At 38.5% G+C, this 27381-nt stretch overlaps 1 protein-coding gene across 1 annotated transcript; it reads left to right on the top strand.

Moving 5' to 3' along the window:
• Positions 1–627: 627 nt before the first annotated feature.
• On the top strand, positions 628–27381 carry CYTIP (cytohesin 1 interacting protein). The gene is made up of 8 exons (XM_079782090.1): positions 628–870; positions 7568–7617; positions 7862–7916; positions 11730–11832; positions 12046–12139; positions 15805–15874; positions 22528–22594; positions 25857–27381. The coding sequence occupies exons 1-8, from the start codon at positions 697–699 to the stop codon at positions 26318–26320; spliced, it is 1077 nt and encodes a 358-aa protein (XP_079638216.1). The 5' UTR covers positions 628–696; the 3' UTR covers positions 26321–27381.

Below are 27381 nucleotides of genomic sequence, written 5' to 3' on the forward strand. Positions count from 1 at the left end.
AGCCTATTTTGTGCTCTAAATGTGCTGGTCTTCTCCTCCCCTTGTTCCTTGTAAAGATGATGGATAATGTTAGTCAGGACAAAGTAGTTAAAGGACAACCAGGAGAATGCTGAATGGTTATAGTCCAAGTGGCACATATAATGTCTTTCTGATGAACATTAATGGGCTACGGTGTACTTTGGGGAAAGTACATTACAAGGACTTTTCGAGAGAACATTATGACCGGACCCTGTAATTCTTGCTTATACTCATGGGAACTGAATGTTCGAACATCCTGGCTTTTACATTGCCTTGCTCACATTAAATAGGAAAATGGATGGGAAACAAATGGCAGAACTTGGGAAAATTTTTCTTCCTTTAAAAAAGAAAAGGCAGATGGTGTTTTGAACACAACTTGTCAGAGAACACGAACGCATAAGAGTCCTGGCTGTTTGAAGGGGGGAGAAATAAGTTGATTCTTTTTTAGTGGTAAAAAGTAGCTTTAGGTTCTCTCAGGAGCGCAAAGAAAAAAGCCACTGAGAAATGGGAGTGAACTGCAAGATAGGGTTTCTGTAACAAGTACCTCAAACCACAGAAGTCACATGGGCGCTTTCTGCTTTGCTACTTCTGATTACTTGTCAGAGGGTTATACTTTTAGCTTCCCCCATCCTGCAAGGCCACTCAACCATGTGCCAGCTGGAGTGATCTTTAGGCACAATGTCTTTACCAAGGCTCATGCACCAGAGCAGCAATGGCAATTTGGTGGACTGCTGTGCTGGTCCAGCATGCGGCTCATACTCCATACTCACAGGCAGCTTTTCCATGGATGATAATAGAAGGATTCAAATGCTGGCTGACACTGTGGCTACGTTGCCTCGCGGACGGAAGCAGGTACGATTGCTATTTTGTAACTTTTAGAGGGTTCATGTTCTCTTGAGAGCAGAGTGATATGTCTGTCCGACTTCATACTGAAATTGGTATTTTAGAGGCTTCTAAGAGAATGAGTGAGGAAGATGAGGAGCCCGGACAGTACTAGTGTACTGGTCCCAAAATTTAAGACCATAACAAAACTTTCTTTGTCATGACAAAACTTAAGAGAAGATTGCTTTTCTCATTTGGAGAGGTGTCAAATCTTCATCAAATTTGAAGATGCTATTTATAGACATGACCCGTTTGAGAATTCTTGATTTTTCCCCCTGTGTGTGTCCCATCGACTCTTTTCCTCCCAGCCTCACTCCCAGTCTTAGATAGTCATTTCAGTTCATAATCAAATGACAGTGCTTTTTTTGAGGACAAGTTTTGTGGACTAAATTATCTTCAGCTTTGAGGCATGGGCACGTACCTCATGCTCTTGAAAATATTCGAATTAGATAAGTGAGTGCAGATTGAACATCAGCTCAGTCACTGAAGAGCTGTGGGATCTTGGACAAGTCACTTGCCTCCCTAAGATTCAGGTTTCTTTTTCCTAAAGTGATGATAATAATAGAACCATCCTTGGGGCTCTTCAGCTGCTTAAGTGAGAACTATGCAGTGTTTAATACCGAGACTGAAATGCAGTATATGCTCAATAATTATGTTATTACTTTTATTTTTACTGCAAAGTATTTCCCCAGAGAGGGAAACACATTAGGAAAAAACTCATGTTTAACTGGATTTATAGTAAACATTTTTTTATTCTTTGACTTCCAATTAACAAAAATTAAAACCATAACACCTCTCAGTTATTTAACCTGCTATAATGCACCAAGTACATATCTGAATTTAGATATGAGTTGTGCAGAAAATACTTACATTTGCTTTAGAGCATAAAATTTGCCCTTAAATGTTGCAAATGTATCATGTGCTCCATGTAAACCTTTTAATTTTGGAATTAGAGAGTAGAGCATAGTGGTAGTCATGATCTTTTCTCAGTGATGTATGTAGCTGATTCCTTGGGATTTTTCACAATGAAGATAAGGGCATCATTTGCCATGGTTTAGATTATCAATCTTTTCAATGCAAAAGTGCTTTTATGATGTTAAATTTAACATAATGATGAGCATGTCCATCAATTTACTACCTGTCTGAAAAAAAGCAACTATTGGAAGTACCAAAATCTTTATTTAGTTTTCAGAAAAAGAGCAGTATAGGAGGTACAATAGATGAGAAGAACATGTTTCCTGTCCTTATTGGGTTTACGGTGAAGCAGGAGAATGAGTAGGTGTTATACAAAGTAAACAGCATAAATGCTGGAATCCAAATACTTTGTGTTTTTGAATACAACTTTGAAGGAGAGATATTCCAGATATTGGTATTCCAGAACAAGGGATTTTTAATGCTGAAGCACAGATCTTGGGTCTTCAGGGAATGTTTAGGTAAGGACACATTATTGGGTCAGGAGGACACAGTGTCTGTGTGGGAGGTGAGGGGAGACCTCAGAGATGGGCTGCTTTGCAAAACACTTGGGCATTTCCCCTGAGACAGCACCAATTTGAGCAGCACAGGGAGCCATTGAGTGTGTTTGAGCAGTAGAAGGATTTAGGAATCTTATTCTGGAAATATGGTCTATGGATAAGTGGGTAGAGACTAGTGGTGAGGGAGCAACTCTTACACTCGTTGGAGAAAGAAGAAATGGAGAAGAGACGCAAAGTTTTGAATACCAAAGGCAATGAAGATGGAAGAGGGACCTCTGGATTTTAAGCCTGAGTGAAGATAGCATGAACTTAAAAAAAGGCAATCAGTAGGAGGTTATTGGAAGAAGAGAGGGATTTAAGCATATGAGATGCACAGAAGTGTGTGTATATGTTTACATGTGTATAATACATATACTTACACATTTATTCTAACACAAATTATTTATTTGTATGTTCTCATCTTTTGTAGGTCTTTTCTTCTCCCCTTTCTCATGGTCCTTCCTCCTAGTCAAATAGCTTTTTCTTACTGTTATGAGAATTACTTTAAAAAAAAAAAAGGCAAGACAAAACTCTTGTACATGATACTTTTGATTCTATACAACTAATCAATAAGACTTGTTGCAAGTTAATCCCAACATTACACAATTTTCCAAAAGGAGGTCCATTTCCTTGAACTGGTTTTTAGAGAATAATCGCCCAGTTGGCTCTGACTGGATTGCAGGCAACAAGATCTCTGGGAGGCCACCACAAGAGCAGGTGTTTCTCTGCCCACTGTTATTTTCAACCCTTTCAGGGTTGACGTCAACAATTCACACTTCTCGTTATTGTTGGCTTTGGTTTCTGCAAAGCCGTATCTGGTTAGCCTGTAGTTTCAGATGCATCTTCAGAATCATTAGGGTGTTTACACTCCGAATTGCTTAAAAATAGATTTCTGTGTGTGCATATTTATCTCAATACCTGTCTGTATTTGTAGGAGGTGATAGACAACCTGGTGCAGTTCCTATTTCTATTTCTGAACATAGTGTTAGGGGGAAAATATCTACAATGGAAAACGCTGTAGGAAGGAGACTAGGGTCCACAAGACAAGTCTTTAGAAATATTGGAATGCCCAAGGACTAGGGTTGCTCCCCGAAAACAGTTTTTACCAAATGCTGTAGTGAGGCCAGGGGCCTGACCTGTGAGAAGCTTGAATATGCACTAGTGATGCACAGACTGAACCTCTTGGCCTGATTTTCTCTTGGTTATCCAGTTACAGTTGACCCTTGAACAATGTGGGGGTTAAGGGTGCTAACCGTTGAATATCAGCGTATAAATTTTGATTCCCCCATAATCTTAATTATTAAAGAGCCTACTATTGATAAGAAGCCTTACTGAGAGCATAAACAGTTGATTAACACATCTTTTTTTGTAAGTTATATGTATTATATATTGTATTCTTATAATAAAGTAAGTTAGAGAAAAGAAAATATTTAAAAAATCATAAGGAAGAGAAAATACATTTACATTATTTATTTTAAAAATCCACATATAATGGGCCTGCACAGTTCCAACTCATGTTGTGCAGGGCCAATTGTATTACTAAACAGACAACTTCCGGAAGGGTAATTTTACTGAAAACTTCAGATACGGAATATTGTGCTCAAGTCTGTGATGCATGTATTTCTGGGCTGGGTCCTGCCCGTGAAGAGCTTTTGCATTATTTGTGGCTGCACACCCATCTGTTACCAAAACTCCCAAGTACTCCTCCTAACTAGAAGGTATTTTGCTCATTGAATGAATCATTTTAGGTAGAAAACTGTTAATTTCACCACAAAAGAATTGGAAAAGTCTTCTCTGATCCATACTGTTGCATGCTGGGAGTCAAGTTTCAACAGTTCTTCCTGAGAAAAGGGGTTGTTGAGTTCACCATGGGACTTCCCTGGGGAGCTGAAACCCTCTTTGGGTTCCTTAAGAGCACTTACAAGTTAAGCAAGTGAGTTCAATGCCTTTATTTCCCTGTATCTTAGAGTCATCTACATAGTCTTGGCATCCCAAGAATCCTGCTTTCAAAGGGAAAAGCAAGCAAGCTGTATTCAGGGAGGAACTGGGGAGAGTGAGGCAGGGGACAGGAAAGTGCGCAGAGCACATGATTTGGAACTTTGGAAACAGACAAACAAACAAACAAACAAACAAAAACACTCCTCACCTATGGATGAGTGCCTCCCCTCTCTCTTCTCCCTCAACACTTTCAGGAAGTGAGTCCTCAGAGTGGGGACCAGGAAGTAGCAATCTGTTACTTAACAGCAGGAGTGGCTACAGTATTGACCTTTGAGCTCCTCTGAGCCTGGCAGGCAATCTGACTGAGCTACAGGTCATCCCTCTTTTGCAAGCTAACAGCTGAAGCATTTTGGTCTTGGTTTCCCACTAAAAAGGGACATTGTAAATCACTGGATAGCAGGAAAAATTACATCTCGAATATTAACGCCTGATTTTTAAGTCATCTGACTAAAACCAAGAGAAGAGGGATCATAAACCCAACCCCAGGCATCTCTACATTAGTGGCTAGCAAGGAGTTAAAGAGCTATGTGTACTCGGCAGTCGCAATTGAATTGCCAAATTGCTAAACCTAGCGTTCTCATATTAGATAATGTGTAATAAAAGACAGCTGTTGCCAGCATATGCTGTTCATTACACACCAGTGCCTCATTCATGAGTTTTCGTGCCGTCACTACCACCCTGAGAAAAGACTCCGGAGGGCAGGCTGGGAGTAGATACTCCTCTAGTTAGGTCCTAGAACAGGGCTGCTCACGTTGGGGAAAGGGCTGCAGGGAAAACCTTTTCCCAAGTGTCAGACCTCTGATAAGACCTTAGGCAGACTTCTTTGCACTTAGGCAGGTAGTTTGGTGTGAGAGCAAGTTTGAACCCTGAGAACATTCCTTTCCAAATCACCTGCATCTGACAGCTCTAATCAAAAGCAAGTAGTCTTTGTGTCAAGAAGTGGCACGTGTCAGGGAATTTGATGGTGCCTACTTTATTTAAATTGTTTTTCTTATTTAAGTGTTAGGTCCCTAATACAGGCTCCTTGCTAACCCAGAGTGGAAACTAATTTATAATTTGGTGTAGTCTGATTTTTGGGTGTGTCACTGATAACCCAAATCAGGCAGTCAACAGGAGTTGAGTACCCGCTATGCCTCTAATTTTCATTTTCAATAAGTCAATTAGCTAGATAGAAAGGGTAGCAGGAGAGAGGTGGGGAAATTTCCTTCTCTTATTACACATTATCTAACATGAGAACGCTAGGTTTAGCAATTTGGCAATTCAATTAGGACTGCTGAGTACCCAAAGTTCTTTAACCCCTTGCTAGCCACCAATATAAAGATGCCTGGGGTTGAGTTTATGATCCCTCCTCTTTAGGTCTTGGAGTTGTTGTGTGGATTTAAAAAATCTTAGATTTGATCTATCTAGAATGATTTTTTTATTTTATTTAGAAGGTAGGTTGAGGGTGGACCAGATGAAATCTTGAGGTTCCTATCAATGCTATGACTAATCTGCTAAATAATAGCAAGAGTCATATTTTTAAATATAAACCCTGGTTATGGTTATAAATAACATAGATATGACCCACCTAAGTAATTTATAATTTGAAGTAAGGATAAAAGCCAATGAGATGCAAATAGTAAAACAGATTAAGAAAATGAGAGTAACAATGTAAGGGAAAGATTGAGAATGCTTGGGAATATCGTTTCCTGCTCTCTTCCACTAGAAGTTAGTTAGCCTACTATACAGCTTAATGGTCCCAACTCTTGTTATTGATTCTTCCCAGGACAAAATCAGGCTGAAATGAACCATGCACATTGTTGTAGCTCTTCCACAGTCAGTCCTTATACTAGTAAGCTGAAAATAAATACTTTGCAGCAACTCAAGAGAATATTTTTGTGTCTGAGCCTTCCTATTACTACTACAGGATGACATAAATGATTTGAGGTCCTGAACTGATGCAAAAGAAAAATGTAATTAATTTACATCAACTCGGTGGGAATAAACCAGTGCTCCATTACATTAACTTTACTGACCAACAGCCAAACTCTGCCCTAACACTGAGCCTTCCAGAAAATGTGTCAGAATGTTGGCACCCGGTACTAGGTAATTCCAATTCCTTAGAGGGCTGTGGGCTTCTCTCCTAACAAATGCCTTAATGAGGATTTCTTTTGGGCATTAATTCCTTCTATGCATTTTTCTCCTTCCAGTTTTTATCCTCTATTTTATTTGTATTTGTGTAGACTCACTATGCATTGATCTCCTGACAATTTATGTTAGGTTGACAGTTAAACATCGTGGGTAAGCTTGGAGCACGAATATTTATGTTTAGGGCCCCAGGACCAACACTTGAGAAAAGGCTAATTAGTACTTGTTAATTCCTCAACAAACAAAACACACACAGAAACTCATTTGATCACTTAGAAAAACTAGATGCCACCTTTTATTAGTTTTTCCTCAATTTACAATGGTTGACTGTATTTTGGAATTTTATGTGTATATGATCTTCTTCCAAAACATAAAGTGAAGGTGATATTCTTTATGCCATTTATACCATTCCGAGGTTCCTTTTTTCCTTCCTTGGCTGGAAATCTCACTGCACTCTTCCAAAACTATTACAAAAATAAATCATAAACAGAATTGAGGTTCTGTGTGTTTGGCTTTACTTGGTTTGTATTTCTGCATATGAATCAGTTCTTTAGAGAATACTTTAACCTGCTTTTAAAAAGTAACATTTTAAAGTAACTATTACTATAAACGTGGTCATTTCATCAGAATATCCAAAAACTATTAAGTATTTGGGCTTTGCATGCCATTTCCGGGTGTTATTTTTCTTTGGATTTCAGTGTGATTATAAATTGCTATGGTTAATCTCTCAGTCTATTTTTAACACTGATTAGATATGAAGTTCTTTTGGGAAGCTTTGGAGTTTTGCCACATTACATTGACTCTTGCCACAGTGTATTATTATCAGAGCTTTTTTAATCTTTTAAACAGAATGCCTGCGCCTCCCTTTGCCAGCTCTCCTTTGCTACCACTAAAGAATGGAAATTACTGCCTTTACCTTCTTTGAGCTGAGCCAAAGAAGGTGATAAAGAACAAAGTTCTTTGTGACTTAGAACATTTACAGATGTGTCTTAAGGAGCTTTTGGTAATGATGTGCTTGTTGTATTTTTCAGCTTGCTTTGACGAGATCAAGTTCTTTAGGTGACTTTGCCTGGTCTCAAAGGTAAAGAGATTCATTTATTTTTTTGGTTTCTCACCAACATATTTAGGAACACAGCTCTCCAGACTTATTTACACACACACACACACACACACACACACACACACTTACAATACTACAATTTACATAAATGTTCAGCTATTTTAAATTGTGGCTGTTTTTTATTTTCAATAAGTATGTGACAAATATGATACTTTGCTCTTTATGCCTCGTTTTTTACAACTTTTTTTTTTATATTTTATTACAGAAAGCTTGTTACTGTGGAGAAGCAGGATAATGGAACATTTGGATTTGAAATTCAGGTGGGCAGTTTTCAAACTTTTCATAAAGACAGTGGCACCAGTAGTGTCATGATATTTGCCAAGCAAGAATGAAGTAAGGGTTAGAGAATGATGGAGACTATGATTTTTATTCAGTGTGTGGTTATTTTGGTAGTTCTTTAGTGTCTTTGGTACCATCTAGGAAAGAAAACATTGAAACACATAAAATAAAACCCCTGAGACTTGCTCAACTCCTTGTTCTTAGTTGCTTCAGTCTCCATGAAAGTCTGAGACTGATCAGAAATGCTCAGCCAGGTCTTTTTATTTTATCCTTATTGTTGAAAGTATTACATATGTTCCATGACAGGTCTTAAATAAGAGAGTGAACTACTCTTCATAGATGTGTATTTTGAATATTTGCATGTCTGCTGTGTTTGCATAATGATTTTTATACTACATGTCAGATTTTAAATCTATACTTCGATTTTTAAGAAATACTTGAAAACATATATACTTGTATATATAGACTGCATTCATATATAACTCCTACTAAATTTTGAAAAAAAAGTTATTTTATGACAAATTTGTCCTTTTATATTAATTTGACACTTTATACTTATTGGAAACACTTAAAAACATTGCTCTATTTGCGTAGTGCTTCGTACTCTGGGAAATTTTTAAAACAGTCTATAGGTTTCTATGTAATAGCCTAAGAACTTCAATTCTTATTTGTTGTCTGCTTTTTAAATGGCCATATTTGTAAAGACGATGAGTTAGGGCAAATGAGATCTAATGCAATTAAGTACAGTAGTAGCTTAAGTATTAACTGTGTGTTTTTTCCATTACACTTTTGTGGATCTTTTAGATGCATTTTGCACAATCACATTCTTATACCGCACATCATCTTTTAGGTCTTAGCTTTGGTGCTGCTTTCAGAGAACGTTGGTGACTTTCCACAATTGGAAAGTCAATGTGTATTTTAAGATAAGGAACAGGAAGCTGCTAAGTAAAGCATGCTTTATGAATAAAGAAACAAAATGGAGCTCTGTCTTCAATGAACATGGAGAGGCTGTAGGAGAACAGAAGATACCTTCTGTTTTTTGACCTCTTCTATTTTAAAACTTGGGTAAATCTATAATTCGTCCATCAGTACTATGCTTCTAAAAGCAGTAGTATGCTTTCTCCCCATTCACACAAAGCAACCCCTGTTATATTGCAGAGACTATATGTTTTATGATTGCTTATTTTTAAATGAGAATTATGCACAAGGATGTGCAGCCATTGCTACTGAAAGCAGGATCAGTGGCTACTCACGTACGCTTATTTAAAGTGACAAATAGGAATTTTTTTCTCACGCTTCTATGATATGTCACTAGCCCCCATGTGTGTCCCCCATACCATAAACACACATTCTATGTGGAGCAAGCGTCATTAGTAGACCACAGGCTACAGCACCCTGAACCTTTGTAGCTCTACATGAGCTAATGGCTTCACTTCTGAACCGGAGCACCTATGTGTTATCTCAGTACTGCGGGAACCCACTCCTCTGGACATTCTTTTTGGGTGTATGCTTTCCATTACCAGCTCCATGCTGTATCTCTTCTCTAGTACTTACAAGATTTGCATATTCATTGAATAGAGGAAATGCTGTGGGAACTTTCTGAAGACCAGACAGAGCCTCATGTGCTCATAATGTTAACACCTGTGTGGGTCCTGGTCTACCAAGGGAACGGGTGGTTAGAAGAGAACAACTTCACTGTCCTCTCTGGTTTTCCATGGGTTGCTACTCACATGCTGCTAATGAGAATCATAGAGTGTGATGGGAACATAGACTTTAGATTCAGGTACACCTGCCTTATGGGGGTTTTAGGAATTTCAAATGAAATAACACATACAAAATACTTAGTAATGTGTCTGTACCAGTAGAAGATCAGCAAATGACAAGTGTTAGAATGAAGGTCATTGGGTATGAGAAAGGGCAATGTGACTTTTGTGTCTCTAAGGATTGGTTTTGTTATAGAAAAAGAGAGAGAGAGAGAGAGAGAGAGAGAGAGAGAGAGAGAGAGAGAGAGAGATTCAACAGTTATTTCTCCCAATAACTTTGGGACCTCTGCTTTTTCTTCCCTATCTCTAACCCACAAATTTTATAACAGTTGGCAAACATTTCTCCTTCACTGCACTCACTTTGATCCCTGGACCTGGAGGGCATATTCTCACTGCTAATAGAGTTGGTATAACAGTGGTTTCCAAATGGAGTGTCTGTTATAGCTATGGTTCTTATACCAGAAAGGTCTGGAATGGAAAAGTCTGGCTGTGGCAAGACTTCCTGGCAGAAAAACTGTTAAAGGGTCTCTTACAGAGATTTGAAATATATTACGTGACCTCTAAAAGTCCCTTTTACCTTAAGATATGGGGATTCTAAATGCCTTCTTGAGTGAATAGAACCTTATATTTTAACAAAGTCAAATTTGTAGAAGTTACTTGCACATGACTACCTTCTGGTTCTAGAGCTCCTAAGTCTGTAAAATAAGAAGAAATGAGCCATGGCCACTGTGACTCAGTTGGTTAAGCATTGTTCCCTGCACTGAAAGGTTCGATTCCCAGTCAGGGCACATACACAAGTTGCAGGTTTGATCCCAGGTAGGGGTGCGTATGGGAGACAATCAGTTGATGTTTCTCTCTCACATCAATGTTTCTCCCTCTCTCTCTCCTTCTCCATTCCTCTCTTTTTAAAATCAATAAAAACAATAACATATATTTTTTAAATGAGAAGGGTCCAGCTGGTGTGGCTCAATGGTTGAGTGTCAACCCATGAACCAAGAGGTCACTGGTACGATTCCCACTCAGAGCACATGCCTGTGTTGCGGGCTTGATCCCCAGTAGGGGGTATGCAGGAAATAGTCAATTAATGTTTCTGTCTCTCTATCCTTTTCCCTTCCTCTCTCCTTAAAAAAATAAATAAAAACACATTAAAAAAATAAGAAGGAATGCTCATCAGACATTAATTCCTTCATAAGGAGGCAGTTCTGGAATGTGGTTTAATTTTAGGAATCAGAATGGTGATTTTGAGTCTAAAAAAAAATAAATGGAACTAGACTTCATAACTTATGTGTGTTGGCTTTAAGTCATCTAGCAAACATGTATCCAGTGCTCTTGGTACAATTTGAAAAACAAAAACAAAAACTGCTCTTGCCAAATTGAGGCAAGATGTGAAGCATAACTTTTTCTAATTTGGTTGGGTGACTAATGAACCAGTGATTATTCAAGACAGGTGTACCAGCAAGGGCTCAGAAATGAAAGTGGTTGAGTCAATTATAGTACTTTTGAATTAATGCAGGGCAGATTGTCATTATTTGCAGAACTCTAATGTAAAAGAACTATCATTGGCATATCTCCATTGCTGGACATGGACTGTTTTGTCGGCTCCTGTATTGGTATCGAGTATTTTAGCATGGGAGATCCTCATGGGCATCTTTCTCTTTGCTCTTGGCCACCATTTTTTTTAAATCCCATTTGGGAAATTAGAAACTTAATTTTCCTCAAGAAATATGCCATAATGATAGCATGAGGTGGTCTCTTAGGCCTAAAAATATAAAAGCTTGAGCCAGTCTTATCCCACTTTTTTTCTCTAGGCAGATTTTTTATTTTTATTTTTTTTTAATGAATGGGGTTGGTTGAAGATTATCTGGTAGGATTGCAAAATTGGTATATTTGATTCAGTTTATATTCAGGAAAGCCTTTCCAAATTGTTCTTTGCATTTACCATTATACCACTTAACTGACACCATTTTATTTTTTGACAAATAGATTTTGAGTTTTTGGAGTAGTAATTATGTCTCACTTGAATTTTTGCAGACTTACAGGCTCCAGAACCAGAACACCTGCACCTCAGAGCCGTGCACTCTGATCTGCAAAATCCAGGAGGACAGCCCAGCACACTGTGCCGGCCTGCAAGCCGGTAACTTACAACTTTGCTCATGTTAAGAATTATTTAAATAGCAAGAAGAGAAAACTTTTTGATAGTGAAGGTCGGGACAGTATTGTTGCTTTGGATTTTCTTAGTGCCTTTATGTTGCTAAGGTTTGAGGCTTGCTTGTTTTTCTTCGTTTGCATGTCAGGAAGGATTATTTAATCAACCGCATTAACACATTTTTTTCTTGGCATCTCCCAGGTGATGTCCTTGCAAATATCAATGGTGTGGGCACAGAAGGCTTTACCCACAAGCAAGTTGTTGACCTGATCAGATCGTCAGGAAACCTGCTAACGTAACTATCCATCTGCTTCCCATGGGGCTTCAGAAATGTTACGGTCTCTCATAATGCCTGTTGAGTGAATGAATAGACTTATTGTTCAGGTTCATAAGAAGGGAGGCAGTGCACCATAGCTTTGGAACTGGATACAGACGTTTTTATCAGTTCCTTTTGTTTCTCAAGGTTTCCTCAAACTTGAACATGTTGTCAACATCTGAAGTCAGAGGACATCGATAGCCCAAACATCCAAGTGGGAGGGAGAGCATTTAAAAAAATAACATTAAATTCAATTAAACTGGCACTCATTTTCTTTGGACAGACAAAAAAAATGATCCAATTTCCATGGCTGATATAATCTTGTGATTAGAACAAATAAAAGGTCTGAATGGTTGAGTTTTTCATCTTATACCACAAGCCAATAGTTTTTTTCTCATCGAGTGTTCCATTTGGAAGGAAGAACCAAGTCTGACAGCCCTCCCCACCCTGCACACACACACACACACACACACATACACACACACACACACATACACACTCACCCCTGCTACTATTCCAAACTTACTAATGGGACACTGGTCTCCCCTATTGGAGATTTATTTTTTCGACTATACCATCCTTAGTACCTAATTAAACTTTAGTTAAAAGATGGAATTCACTCATTTGTTAAAATGATATTTCTTGAGCAAATACTGTGTTTCCAGCACTGGGATAGGCTCAGGGGATATGGAAGGAGATGGATAAGAAAAACCTGCAAAAAAATTAATTTTGATATTTAATTATCCATAACTGCTATGAAGCAAGTACAATAAGGAATGGGTTAGAACATTGAGTAAGAGGGCTGATACTTTAGCTTACGTGTTTAAAATCGTCCTCTCTGAGGAGGTGGACTTTGAGCTGAGACTTAAAAGAAGAGAAGGATGATTATATGAATTCTTAGTGAGAGAGCATTTAAGGTAAAGACAGAGGTCTCTTAGTGGTCAAAATGGGCTTGGAACATCCAAGGAAGAGAAAGAAAGCCAGTGTAATTGGTGGTTGGTGAATTAGGAGGAATATAATAAGGGATGAAGGCAGGGAGTTGGGCCCTGGCAAATGTGCTCAGGGGTTAGATCATTGGCTCATATATTGAAGGGTCATGGGTTCGATTCCCGGTCAAGGGTTCCAAGTTTGATTCCTGGCCCCTGTTGGGGCTTGTGACAGAGGCAACCAATGGATGTGTCACTCTCACATCGATCTCTCTCTCTCTCTCTTCATCTCCCTCTTCCCCACCCTCCCTTCTACTCTCTCTAAAAATCAATGGAAAAAATTTCTTTGGATGCAGATTAACAACAACGACAACAAAGACAGGGAGTTGGCCTGGGGGCAGAGTATGGGTCTATGAACCAGGCTAGGTAGTTTAGGATTTATTCTGATTATGTCAGATCCTATACTTTCTCATTTCTTCTCCACAGCCACCTCATGAGGTTAGTTTTATTCCTATTTATAGGTGAAGTGACTGAGACTGAAATGAGGTTTAGTTAAGATCAACCATCTAGTAAGTCACAGGGCTGGGATTTGGCCACCTGTTCCGGATGCCAAGATCTCTTCTCTTCAGCCACAGCACAGCTGCTCATTGTAAGCTGCCAATAGAAAATCCACTGGCCACTCTTCAGTGATGGTGGTCTAAAACTTCAAAGGATGTTTTGGGTGTGTCTAGTAGTTTTGGAAGATGACTGCTAGTGATAGAGGACTGAGTCTAACTGTCTGCATTTTCTCTTGGATTCTATATGGTTTCTGCCTTGCAGATTCAAGCTTCTTTTTACTCGAACTCATAGGATCCATAGAGTTGGACTCAGTCTTCTATCAGCACCAGAAGATTGTTCTTAACTAAAGCTCATGTAAGCCTCAGGAAATATCTAAAGAGTAATGGCTGGAGACAGTGGGAAAGCCAGAGATCAGGAAAATGATAGTCTATACGAATACTGAAGAGAGCAGCCAATCTAGGCCTGAGGTTTTGTCCATAGACATCTGTTGCTTGGACAGGTCAGATTGATATTAAAAATCCCAATGGAACAGATCCACAGGGATCCTCACCATTGCTCACAATCAAGACTGCTCTAATGAGGAAGCAGATAATGTCTTGGCTTGCTATCATCTCATTATCTTGGGTATGATGCTATTATAAATTGAGGAAAATTGATCTCCACCTTTAATGCTAGTATTTTACCACTAGAGGCCTGGTGCACAAAATTTATGCACTGGGGGGTGAGGGGGCACCTCAGCCTGGCCTGTGCCCTCTCATAGTTCAGGATCCCCCGGGGATTGGGCCTAAGCTGGAACTCCCTCTCGCAATCCGGGGCTCTCACAGTCCTTGTTCCTTACCGCCTGCCTGCTGCAGAGGTGGAAGAGGCTCACGCCACCTCTGCTGTGCTCCCAGCCACGAGCCTGGCTTCTGGCTGAGCAGGGGGACATGGGGAGGAGTGTGACTCAACCAGAAGCTGGGCTCACTGCTTCTTAGCACTGGCCCTGCCCCCCACCCACTGGGGGGGGGGGACAATCTGGGGCCAGGCCAGCTGGGGGAGGGGCTGTGGGAGGTTGAGGCACTGCGGTAGCACCCTGTCCATCCTCTGCGGAGGCTCTGGGCCTGCGCCGCCCCCTCTCCCACTGCCTCTGCAGAAGGGGGGTCGTGGAGACCACCATGGCTGACCTGGTGGAGCAGGCTCCCTGGCCCCACCCCTGCCCACTGGTCGTTCCGGAAGGTTGTTCGGCTGTTCAGTCTAATTAGCATATTACTCTTTTATTATTATAGATGCCTTGAAAAATTCTTGCATCTTTAAAGTTACAGATTATTTATCAGAAGGAAGTTGAACCAATACTTTAAAAATGTTTAGGTGTGTGACTCAGACATAAAATTTATCTTATTCAGATTGATGGCTTAATGGTGAAAATAAAGCCCTTAACTTGTGCCCACAAAACAAATCAAATCACTAAGGATAGAACAAGTCTTTTTATTTTTAGAAAGGTATAGGGAGAAAGAACACCATTAAGTAGATAATTCTAGGATTAAAGTTGTGAGTTTAAAAGGTTTTGAGATGAGAGAGTCATATGAAGGTTACTAACTGATAGTAGTTCTGGTTTTCTTTGTTCTAGCTCCAAAGTTAAGACAATTTACAGAAATAAAAGCTCCTGACACCTTAGTGAGGAAAAGATTTTTCCTTTTCAAGGAATAGCATGCTGATGCCACTGTTTGAAATTCTTACTGTTATTCTCATTGCTTGCTATTCTTATTGCTATATTCCTCATGCTCAGCATGGTGTCCAAAGTCTGGTACTTAGTAGATGTCCAATAAATATTCACCAAATGGACGAGGTGATTCAGCCAGACCCCACAAGAATAGATTCTAGTAGAAAACAACCACCATTGCCATACAGGGGCTTCTATAAAATGAGCTACAATTTACAAATTAACAAAAATCTTTCAGTCACCCTCCCCAAGGGAGTTAGTTTTTGTTTGTTTTCCCCATTTTCTTTCTCTGAATGTTGTTAGATTTGAAGTAGGTCCAGATACTTTTAGTGCCAGGAGAATCTTAACGTTTATGTTGCCTTTTAAGGAGTCTGTTTAAATTGTAGTACTTCATAAGGATGGTACTTGTTTGAATGAATCACTCATGCTCTTCTCCTCCCCTCCTTTTTTTCTTAAAACAGGATAGAGACTCTTAATGGAACAGCAATTCTCAAGAAAGCCGAGCTTGAAGCAAAGCTGCAAGTTTTAAAGGTAATTTAATTTTATACAGTGAGGAACATTTTTCATCCTTGAATGTGTGAGTGGTAGAATGAAGATCTATTTGAGGAATTGAGATAGCCCTTGAGGATGAAATGTCATGATGAGTCTAAAATGCTGAATTATCAAGAGCCAGACAATTGGCTTTGCAGGAATATTAAATTTCACAAACCAGCGCAAATCATTTCCTTCCTCCTTCTGTGTGTCTATGAGGCTCAGAAAGGCAACAGGGAAGAACATCAATTAAAGAACATTTCATTAATGCACCTTTCTCTCTTGATTTACATTTTGTGTGGGGTAGGTGAGGGGGAACAAAGAAGGAGGAGCTGGTCTCTGTCATTTTCCCAAGGTGTGTGTGTGTGTGTGTGTGTGTGTGTGCAGAGGGCCTGGAAGTTTTGTTTCCTATTGTCTTCCTCTGCATCCTTCCATTCTGCCTCATTCTTACCACAAAAATAATCTCCCTGCACTCCTTTGGCTGTCCTTGAATCTGCTTTCATTGGCAAGCACACTATCAACTTTGAATAGGAAAAAATAAAGCTTTTAGGAGATAGTGCACAGTGCAGGGTGTTCAGTGAAAATTTCCTGGGATAGTGCACAGTGCAGGGTGTTCAGTGAAAATTTCCTGGTATGGCTCTTTGAAGGTCTAAAAAGTCTTAGTAGACTGGAGGGGTTCTGCCAGGCCATGGAGTTCAGACCCTCACTCATGTACACCTGGGTCAGAACCCTGCAGACCCCTGCCCGGTTCCAAGGACCTCTGTATCCCAGGGCTGCAGCCCCTCTGAGCAAGGATCGCAGGGTTTGCTGTAGACAGGCTGCTCACTTGGGTTTTGTATAGCAATAGCTGCCATTTGTTAGTTTTCTTTATGAAGTATGTACTTCTAAATTATTGAGCCATTAATTATCATTAATTAGTATTCACTCCATTGAGGATGGAGTTACTATACAGTATTTATATTTTATCTTGTATACACTTCCCCTACATCTAATTAATCAACAAGACCTGTTTTCTTTTTTGCCAACATCTTGCTATTTTGCTTATTCCTGTTATTTTAAAAATCAATTTGTAAAATTCTTTGGGGAAAAAAAATTCTGTTTATATTTTCATAGAAATTGAATTGCATTTATAGAATAAATAAAATCAATTGACATCTTTATGGTTTTTACTTTTCTTATTTCAAATACAGTTGAATAATTGGAGGTAAAGGGGCAAAACTTTATCTACAAATAAAATTATAACTATACAGAAAAATCTAAGGGAATCTATAAACATTTTATTAGAATAAAGGGAGATCAGCAAGACTATTGGATTTATAAACCAATAACAATAAGTTAAAAATCTTTTAATATTAAAATATTATATTTATTAAGAAAGAAAAATTAGAAGGTACTTAAGAATAAATATAACAAATATATATATAATTGCATGAATAAACTATAAAATGTTTTTGAAATAAAAAAGATTCTATAAGTCTTTGTTAGATTTATTATTTTATAATTTATGATTTTATTTCTATAGTTTCTTTACTTACAATTAATATTTTGATTGAGATTAAAGTATAAATATGTAAAATAACATTTTCTATGCTGTCACTATATTCAAACACCTTTCTAAACTGTATAATATCTAATAAATTATCTATAGATTTTTTGGGGCTTTCTATAAAGAGAATAACTATCTGTTAAGAATGACATTCAGTTCTTTTTCTTAGTAACTAGGGCCTGCAATACAGTGGTTGACAGAAACTATAATTGTGGGGATCCTTGTTTTGTTCTTGACTTTAAAGGGAATTTTTTGTCTCTTTCATGTTAAGAATGAGCTATCTCTATGAATATACTTTTCAGGTTAAAGAGGCTCCCTTCTATACCAAGTTTGCTGGTAGTTTTTATAGGGCTTGTATATTAAACTTGACCAAATACCTGTTTTTGCATGTGTTAAGATGGTCATCTCATTTTTTTATTTAAAAAAAATCTGTCAACATGGTGAATGACATTTAAAGGTTTCTAATGTAAAGCCACCCTTGAATTTCTAAAACAAACCCAATCTGATCCATAATTTATAATCATTTTTTATAAACTTATAGATTTGGTTTGCTAACATTTTCTTAAGGATATTTGAAGGTAGCTTCACTTTTCAGATAGAATGGCCTATATTTTTCCCCCCTCAGGCTGTTCTTTCTTTAGTTTTGGTATCACATTTACTGGCCTCTTAGCATGAGCTAGGGAACATGTTCCGTTTTTGTTCTCTGTAGAATATTTGTAACACTATCTGAACCATCAGGGCTGGAAGTTCTTTTTTGGTGAAAATACCTTTAAATTGTTTCAGTTTCTTTATTAGTTATAAACTACTCAGGCTTTCTGTTTTATGGGGTGCTGTGGTTTTTTCTGGAGCCAATTTTGTCAAATTATCTTTTTGTTAATAAAGTCTTTAAATAATTGCATGAAGTTTTTAATAAAAATTCTATTCTCATTTTTTTCTTTTCTATCACAACTGATTATGTCCCCATTTTTACTTGTTCCACTTTCTATGCCTTCTCATCTTTTTATTTCTTGGTAGTTCTCTCTAGAGCAGGCGTCCTCAAACTACAGCCCGCGGGCCACATGCGGGTGTTTTTGCCGTTTTGTTTTTTTACTTCAAAATAAGATATGTGCAGTGTGCATAGGAATTTGTTCATAGGTTTTTTTAAACTATAGTCCGGCCCTCCAACGGTCTGAGGGACAGTGAACTGGCCCCCTGTTTAAAAAGTTTGAGGACCTCTGCTCTAGAGGATTTTTGAGTCTTTTAAAAAACCGAGTATTTCAATTTGTGCCAATTTGTTATCTTTTGCTGATTGCTTTTAAGCTGTTCTTTTGTCTTTACCAATCTACAGTTTCACCTCAATGTGATTGCATCTGGATTCATTTCTAAATATATACTGCGTAGAACTTAGAACTTCAGTGCCCTTTCCATCTAAACTGTCTTTAGTTTTAGAAAACTATCAGCTTGATATCTTTGAATAGATAGTTGATCCTTGAACAACATGGATTTGAACTGCATGGATTCACTTATTAATACACATGAATTAGTTTTCATCTTGTAATCAGGCGATATAAACCTATGGCATCATTAAATATAGTACTCTAAACTTATTTTCGCTTCCTTATTATTTTCTTAACATTTTTTTCTCGAGTTTACTTTATTGTAAGAATATAGTATATAATACATATAACATACAAAATAAGTGTTAATCAACTGTTTATATTACTGGAAAGGCATCCAGTCAATAGTAGACTATCAGTAATTAAGTTTGGGGAGTCAAAAGTTATATGGTTATATGCAGATGCTTTACTGTGTAGGTGTGGGGGGGACTCCCACATTGTTCAAGGGTCAACTGTATCTTTTTTTACCATTCCCTGAATTATCTTGTGGAGTGCCTTATTTTTGAGTCCCTTGATTTGCCTTCCAGGCTGCCTACCTGCTCTTTCATATTTTGTATTACTTAATCTTTTTAATGTTCTTTTTGAATTCCTTAGTAACAGCTTCAGTAATGCTGTCTGTGTTCCATACAGAATGTGTTCCTTCTATTAAAAGTTAATTTTTTATTCTCAAGTAGCTCTTTTTTATTTTGATCAGTTCTTATTCCTTTTTGTTTCAAATTTCTTATTATTATTAACACATTGTTATCATTTATCTCTCAGAAGATCATAAATATCCTCATTTTAAAGTCTTTTTGGACACTTTCTATTTTCATTTTACTTGGAGAGAATCCATACACTGATGATCAGTTTTTTTGTCCTTGTTACTAAACTTCAGCGGGTGTTTTGAAATTTAGATTGCCTACTTCCCTTGCATGGTGGCCTCTCCCTTCTGCTCAGTGTGATAGTTGGGCAGTTGCCTCCATGATACATATCAAGGCTGCCAACCCAGAGCCAGGTCTGGCAGCTAGGAGGCCTTCCTTGGAGGGTCAGTGTGCTGCTTGGCTCGGGTCCTGAGGCTGTGTTTATGTATTCCTGCCCCGCTAGGTGCAAGCTCTACGTGAGCCATTGCCACCCTTAGACCCTTTCCCCAGCCTCCTTTGCATGGTGCTGGAGCTTCAGCCAAGGTTCTTTTCTCAAGCAGGAAACTCGTCTCTGTCCTGTGCCACATAAGTGTATTTAAACTATGTATCACCCTAAGATCCACATTCCTAGTACCTCTTTCTGTTTCTTCAGGTCCAGCAGGACTTTGGGTTCATTCCTGCTTACTTCTTGCATGTCTGTTCCTTTTCTAATCTTGAAATGATAAAATTTTCAGTTCATCTCTTAAGCCAGAAGTTTCTTGGGTATGACCTATAACCAGGGTCAGGCTGGCTTCCCCTCACAGAATGACATTTAGCATGTAAGGGTGCATTCTGTTTCATCAAAGACTGTGTTTTCAGGGATTCCCTTTCTCATGACCTATAATTCACAGTTTAACATGAAAATAGTACATCCAATGGGCTAACGGGGGGAGTTACTTTTTAATCTAGGTCTGTCACTGACTGGGTTTGTAGCCCTTGGGAAATATTTTGCTATATTGAACCTTTATTTTCTAATCTGGGACATTTTTGTACAGTTAGGAAAATTAAATAGCAGGTTATCCATGAAAGCACTATAAAGTAGTAAAGTGCCATGGAAATAGTTAACTGACATGGGTGTCTCATGTAGACTGAAAACATTGGAAATATATCCAATACAAAATATTTAATCTGTGATAGTTGAGTGTTGTTTCAGGGAGCCGTTAGTTTACATGTCCATTCAATCAATATGCATTGAGCTGTTGCTATGTGAGGCACTGACCTGGGCATAGTGAGGGGATGTGGCCCAGTATAGTTAAATCTCCCATGTGCTTTGTCTTCTAATGGTGAGAGATTAAATTGGTGCAAATATACAACTGTGATGTTAATAGAAATCAGAAACAGGCTCTGAGGAAAATAGGGAAGCTTAGATATAAACTAAAAACTCTTAGTCACTTTGACGTATCTGCTCTTTACACTGGTATTTCCTTGGTTTAAGTGATGACATACTTAGATGACTGGGCCAGATCAACAGATTAGATATTTTAAAACCTTTATTTTTTAAAAAAAAATTCGGTATGTAACAAGCCCTGACTTTGTATTTCTGGATAAGTAGGTGCAGAAATACAACTTCCTCTTCTTTCTATTTAGTTTTGACTGTAAAGCCAGCCTCATGCTCCCCTACTAGACTTGATTCCTTTACAGGAGATAGGCCTCTTGAAGAAAAAAGAAAGGGGTTGGTATATAGGCCAGATCTTTTTAGTTCTTTACTCCTTGGTTCCCTAATTCTGACCTCCGTGTGACTGATGAAAGGTGTACACAGATAACAGCTGTGATTCAGGTAGCCCAGCAGTCTTAGAGCCATATGGACTACATTATAATACAGAAAGAACAAGAACTTGATGGCTTGAATTTATTGCTTGCAATATTATATTTGCAATCATAGGATTGCTGCTAAATGTTATCAGAGATTGGAAAATCCTGCCCAGTGATTGTTTAGGCCCAGAATTGAGGAACCAGCCATTTTCCCTTAAGCATTTAATGACATTCTTGTATTTTATTTTTTTCTTTCCTTTAGGCCTTCCCCTTTCAAATGTACTTCTTTTTCTCTTCATTTTTAGACTTTCTCTGACCTTCCCAGATGTGTCAAGTGAAGGACCCCTTTCCCACTAGGGGTCCGGAGGCAAAGCTGAGCTGTGCCTGCCTGCTGGGCTGGCTGCGGGGCCCTGAAATGCCAAAGGAAAGGGTGGGGTAGAGAACAAAGAGCAGGAGAGAGAATGAGCCTTTGATGGTGCCTTGCCAGATGCTTTCTGCCTGGTTGGCTTTCAATTCCCATCACCTCAGCCCAGTCATGGGCTGGTCCAAGCCTCCCCTGATCATCACACCTTGATCATCACATCAGCCACTCTATTCCCACCCTGGGCCACGGCTCTCAGGTGCTGGGCAGCAGGGGAAGGAAGCAGTTAAGAAGTCAGGGTGCTAAGCAGTGTTTTAACTTTAGCCTTCCAACGAAGCCTCTCAGAACAGGTAGACTTCCTCTTTTTGGTGTAGAAAATAAAAAGCAGAAAAGACAGCTTTTTATTTTCTAAAAGTTTTAGTGCGCCAGGCTTAAAGGATGATGATGGTATTTATTGAACCAATACTAAGATCTAGTCACTGTTCTAATCATCTCACATCTATTAACTCATTTAACCTGCATGACAATCCCAGTGTTTAGGTTCTATTATTATCTTCATCCTGCATGTGGGAGAAGCCTAGAATGTAAGTCCCTGTCTAAGCAGATACTACATGGACACAGACCTAAGCAATCTGGTTCTATAATACTTATTTAAAATAAAAATATACAAATGTTATTGTTTCTATTGTCTACTGTTTTTATTGTTTCTATTGCTTTCATTGTTCCTATTGAAATGATGTCATGGTTTCAACTTCTTGGTGCTACTCAATTATTTCTTGAGAAAGTAGTTTTCCCAATATCCTCCTTTTATACAGAAAAACATCTTTCAAATGAACAAGGGAGGTTGTTAGTGCCAGAAAGAAAGGAAAAAAAAAATTAATCACAAATCTCAACACCTAGAAGTAAATTGCTATTTCACTGGGGTTTCCTAATATTGGCACTTTTTTCTTTTTTCTCAGCAAACCTTGAAGAAGAAATGGGTGGAGCTCAGAACTCTGCAGTTACAGGAACAGCGCCTGCTTCATGGTAAATGTGATTTCCTGTTCAGAAACCACACTAACATTTCACCCTTTTAGTATTTCTGCCTCTAAGTTGCATTAAGATTATCATCATTTTAAGAAAAAAATGTGTAGCATGGATAATGAATACTAGTTTGTATTTCTTTGGAGTGACCTATGTATTTGGAAGAGGGATAAGTCAAGTCACATCCTTCCTTCATACACATAACATATGCACATCCAAGCATGCATATACGCACCTGCATGCACACGCTTGCAAGAGGCACCTGGAGATGTTAGAAGAGCAGTAGGAATGATGGCCTGATTTCAGCAAATGAGTGAAATTCCTGAGAACGTCCATGGCTCAGGGGCTGTGTAGTTCCCAGAAACTACTGAGGCTGGAATGGTAGCACACTTTTTGCGTAGAGCTCCTATCACTTGTTGAAATTGTATAGGTTACATTAATGCAGAGATATTCTCCTTTATGACCTCCAAGACAGAAATGTGAATGATCATAATAATAGTAACATCATTGTTCTTGCCATTGTGTACATTCTAAAGGGAAGGGATGAGTTTAAAATTTGTTGATTTGCGATTTGCTATGTGACTAGTGTGACCTGAAGAACTTGTATGTATAAATAATTCATTGAAACCACTAGCAGAGTGGGTGTGAAAGATAGGTTATATTTCCTTCAAATAATACCAAGTCTAAAGTCTCTATTTATAACCCAGATATCTGTCAAAAATGATAACCTCTTTACAAAAAAGGTACTTTTAATTTTTAATTAGGCACTAACTTATGGCTTAGAAATTGTGTTGAAGTTGTTTTTTGATAAAAAGTTTGTATGAGCTACTTCTATTTTTTATGTATTTAACTTAATATTTTTTTAAAAAATCATAACAGATTTTTTTGGGCGTCTGAAGATTACTAGCAAGACAGGTACAAAATTTAGCTACCTCTTGGGTTTCTGTAGACCCGAAGGTTTGGGAAACCTTTGCCTTCACTTTTGGAGCATTCTGGAGTAGAGATGGGCTTTGTCCTGGAATTCTATAGGAATGGCCTTGTGGAGACAAGGACCTTAGGTAAGAATCAAGGAGACTGAATCCTCATAAGGCCATTGTTGTACAAATTTTTTGAGAGTTGAAGGAGTTCTTTTTTACTTTTTCTCATCTAGAATAAATATTCAGGGCATGAAATTCTATAAAGCAATTGTTCTTTAATCAAAGCATTGCAAAATGAAATAAAGTAGGTTGTATTAGCAAAAAAAAAAAGAATTATGATTAATCACTCACTGAGGGCTGGCCATACTTAACCTTGCAGATCAAAAGGAAAAATAAACAGTCTCCTTTTATATTGTCAACCAAGGACAAAGGAGAGCAGCAGTAGAGATAATCAACGCAAAATAAAACCATTTCTTAATGTCAATATTCTATTGCTTTTCTTTTTCTTTTTTAAAAATCTTTTAAAAATATTTTTATTGATTTCAGAGAGAAAGGGAGAGGGAAAGAGAGATAGAAACATCAGTGATGAGAGAGAATCATTGATTGGCTGCCTCCTGCATGCCTCCCTGCTGGGGATTGAGCCTGCAACCTAAGCATGTGCCCTTGACCAGGAACCGAACCCTGACCTCCTGGTTCATAGGTCAGTGCTTAACCACTGAGCCATGCCAGCTAGTCTCTATTGTTTTTCTTGAAGTACTTACCATCTAATTACAGTCAACTCTTGGCATCCATGGGAGATTGTTTCTAGGACACACCCTATGGATACCAAAATTCAAGATGCCCAAGTGCATTCCATAAAATGCTATAGTATTTTCATACAACTTATATTTACATGTAAGGCTACCAAATGGTATGCTATATTTCACTTCATTCATGTGGATTCAGTGTAATGCTTGGTGCCATGGCAAATTCAAATTTTGCTCTTTGAAACTTTCTGGAATTATTTTTTTTCTCAAATATTTTAGATCAGTGATTGGTTGAATCTAGGGGGCTGATGTATGTCTTTCTCAGGCTGGTATTACAGATAATCTGCTTTCTTTTCGAATTATACCAGCCAGTATAGAAGCAAGGGTGGTGGGACAGGATATTGGTATGTGAATAAAATTTGAATTTGGGGAGCCCAGATGTAGGTTATAAAAGGTTGATGAAAAAATTAAGCTAAGCAGATAAAACTCAATTCCTTCAAATGAATTATTACTTACTAGTAGCCCTGTGCACAAATCCGTGCACTACTAGCTCTCTGAGGGGCCTGGCTGCTCCACGCCTGCTGCCCAGAGGCTCTCTGAGGCCTAGAGGCCCATCCACGGCTGGGCATGGAACACTTGCCTCATCGCTGGGGTGATGATGCAAGTGTTCTGCACCCTGGGCTGGCCAGAGGCCCATCTGCGGCCGGGTGCGGAACGCTTGCCTTGTCGCTGTGGCGACAAAGCAAGCATTCTGCCAGGCCACTCACACTGCCCGCTCTCAGCGGCCGCCCTCCCCAGGACTGGGAGACTCCAGCGAGGCTGAGAGGACTGGGAGCCGCCACCTTGTGTCTATGGGTGCTGCCATCTTTATGACAGAATGATGGTTAATTTGCATATTATCCTTTTATTAGATAGGATTTGAGGACAGGGCTATTTTCTGGGTACAGTACCATTTCAGAGCATTTAAGTATTATAGCATTCTAATATGAAACTTGGGATATTGAGACTGGACAATATCCTTTTTGCCTTAAATACTTTTGACTTCTGTATAATGAGCCTACAAGTGCAGGTTTTATACCTGTGTTTCCCCTACATGTCAAATAATGTTAATATAAGCTTTTAATCACTAAAAAGGACAGTAGTTAAACATAAGAGGAACTAAATGGAAAAAATCTATAAGATAGCTTTCTCCAAGTATATTCCTTAAAGCCCCATTTCTTTATCAAGAATTTTAATAAAAGGTTGCAGGGTCACTTCAGTTTAAAAATGATCCTTTCAAAAATTCACAAGTCATGCTGGCATGCTGTCACATGAATAGAACTTTTTCTCATATGAAGAATTTGGTTTAAATGTATTTAATCTAGCCTTACTCTTTTCATGACCATGAACCCTTTTACATGGCAGGTAAGCCATGAGCAACTAGTTTTGGAAATCCTACTATAAGGTTTATCAAATTACCTTATAACCAGTCATTTATTCATGCAAGTCAAGGCTCAGAGAAAAATATTATTTACCCTTTGAAGAGGAATTTTGGTGTATTTACTTGTAGGGTGTGATAATGCTCAGATCCATTCCACATAGACTTTATTTTCTGCATTCTAGGTGATGCAGCTAACTGCTCAAGTTTGGAAAACATGGACATAGATGAATCAGTTTTGTTTGGAACCCTGCCGGGGGCTGGCTCAGCCCTCCCGGACCGGAATCGATTATCCAGTGAGAGCAGCTGTAAGAGCTGGCTGAGCTCCATGACAATGGACAGCGAGGACGGCTACCAGACATGGGTGTCTGAGGACTCGAGCAAGGGAGCCTTCAGCCGGCAGACAAGCACCGATGATGAGTGCTTTGTCCTTAAGGATGGGGACGATTTTCTGAAGAAGTCATCTTCCAGGAACCGGAGCATCAGTACTGCCAGCAGTGGGTCCATGTCTCCCATGTGGGAGAGCAACTTCTCAAGCATGTTTGGGACTCTGCCCCGAAAAAGCAGAAGGGGGAGTGTCCGGAAACAACTCTTGAAATTCATCCCTGGCCTTCACCGCCCTGTGGAAGAGGAAGAGAGTCGCTTTTGATGGGTTGGGATGCCCCTTCCTATGAGCGTATTTCATAAATATTTCTGACTTGTTTAGTTCAACTCCACCCAGCTTAGTGGGAAAGTGCAAATGAATTGCAAAACTGACATCCCATTTTATGGCAATAGTGACCTTTATTTAAAGTTTTTCTATCGTGTTGTTGTTTTTTCCCCTGCATCTTAATGTTTTAACTTAGAACAGCTGAAGTTCTAAGCAGACAGTAAGGAAATAAAGTTGTAAGTTAGATAATATAACAAATTAACAAATATACTTGCTAATGCTAATGTTTCCTGTGAAGGCAAGCATAATATTTATTTTGTAGGTTATCCATGTGAAAAATTGAGAACTTTGGAGTCCAGTGTAAATAAGAGAGTGACAATATAATTATTTGGAATACCTTCTGTAGGTAAATAAGTAGGTATCAAAACTTGATGTTAGCTTAGGCTCAGTAACCTCTGGGGAGGTTTAAAAATAGGCAATTTTGAATGTTTCTGTTGAAATCTCTGAAGAATTATAAACAAAGATGACCATCAGTCATTTTTTACATCTACAGTGACAGTAAAGCAGGAAGTATAAGATTTAATATGAGGGTTTAAGCTTCATGAGACCCATGGAAAGATATTGTCTAAGGTGGGTACTGAGAAATATTATGGGTGGGTACTGAGAAATAAGTTTGGTTGTTTTTTCTTTATAGGCAGCCTAAACAAAATGGGTGGAAATGTTATTCTTACTTGATTCATTTTTTATTCCATCTAAATATTGAACTGGCAAGATTTTATAGCTTTGTAATTTTTTTTAAGAAATCTAAAATTTGAAAACTAGATTCAGGAAAAGGATTTTCCTCCTGTAGATCCATATCACTCCTTACATTATGTTATATATTTTAAATAGTTATTGCCTTGGCACCCTTTAGCCTATTCGTTATGTTAGTATCACATTATGTCTAGCCATTCAATCGCATTTTTATTCAACGCCCATTAAAGTCCATAATTTTTCTATTCTGGTGATACAGCTGCTCACTGCCTCTATTCTAGAGTAAATAACCCCGATAATATAATAAA

Source organism: Cnephaeus nilssonii, assembly GCF_951640355.1.
Source record: "Cnephaeus nilssonii genome assembly, chromosome: 10".
NCBI lineage: Eukaryota > Metazoa > Chordata > Mammalia > Chiroptera > Vespertilionidae > Cnephaeus > Cnephaeus nilssonii.

Bases quoted from the DNA above. Each gene is read 5' to 3' on its own strand.
- CYTIP (XM_079782090.1), top strand. From the start codon at position 697: ATGTCTTTACCAAGGCTCATGCACCAGAGCAGCAATGGCAATTTGGTG. The intron at 7,917-11,729 runs GTGGGCAGTTTT...GAATTTTTGCAG, and splicing joins CATTTGGATTTGAAATTCAG to ACTTACAGGCTCCAGAACCA. The intron at 15,875-22,527 runs GTAATTTAATTT...CTTTTTTCTCAG, and splicing joins CAAAGCTGCAAGTTTTAAAG to CAAACCTTGAAGAAGAAATG.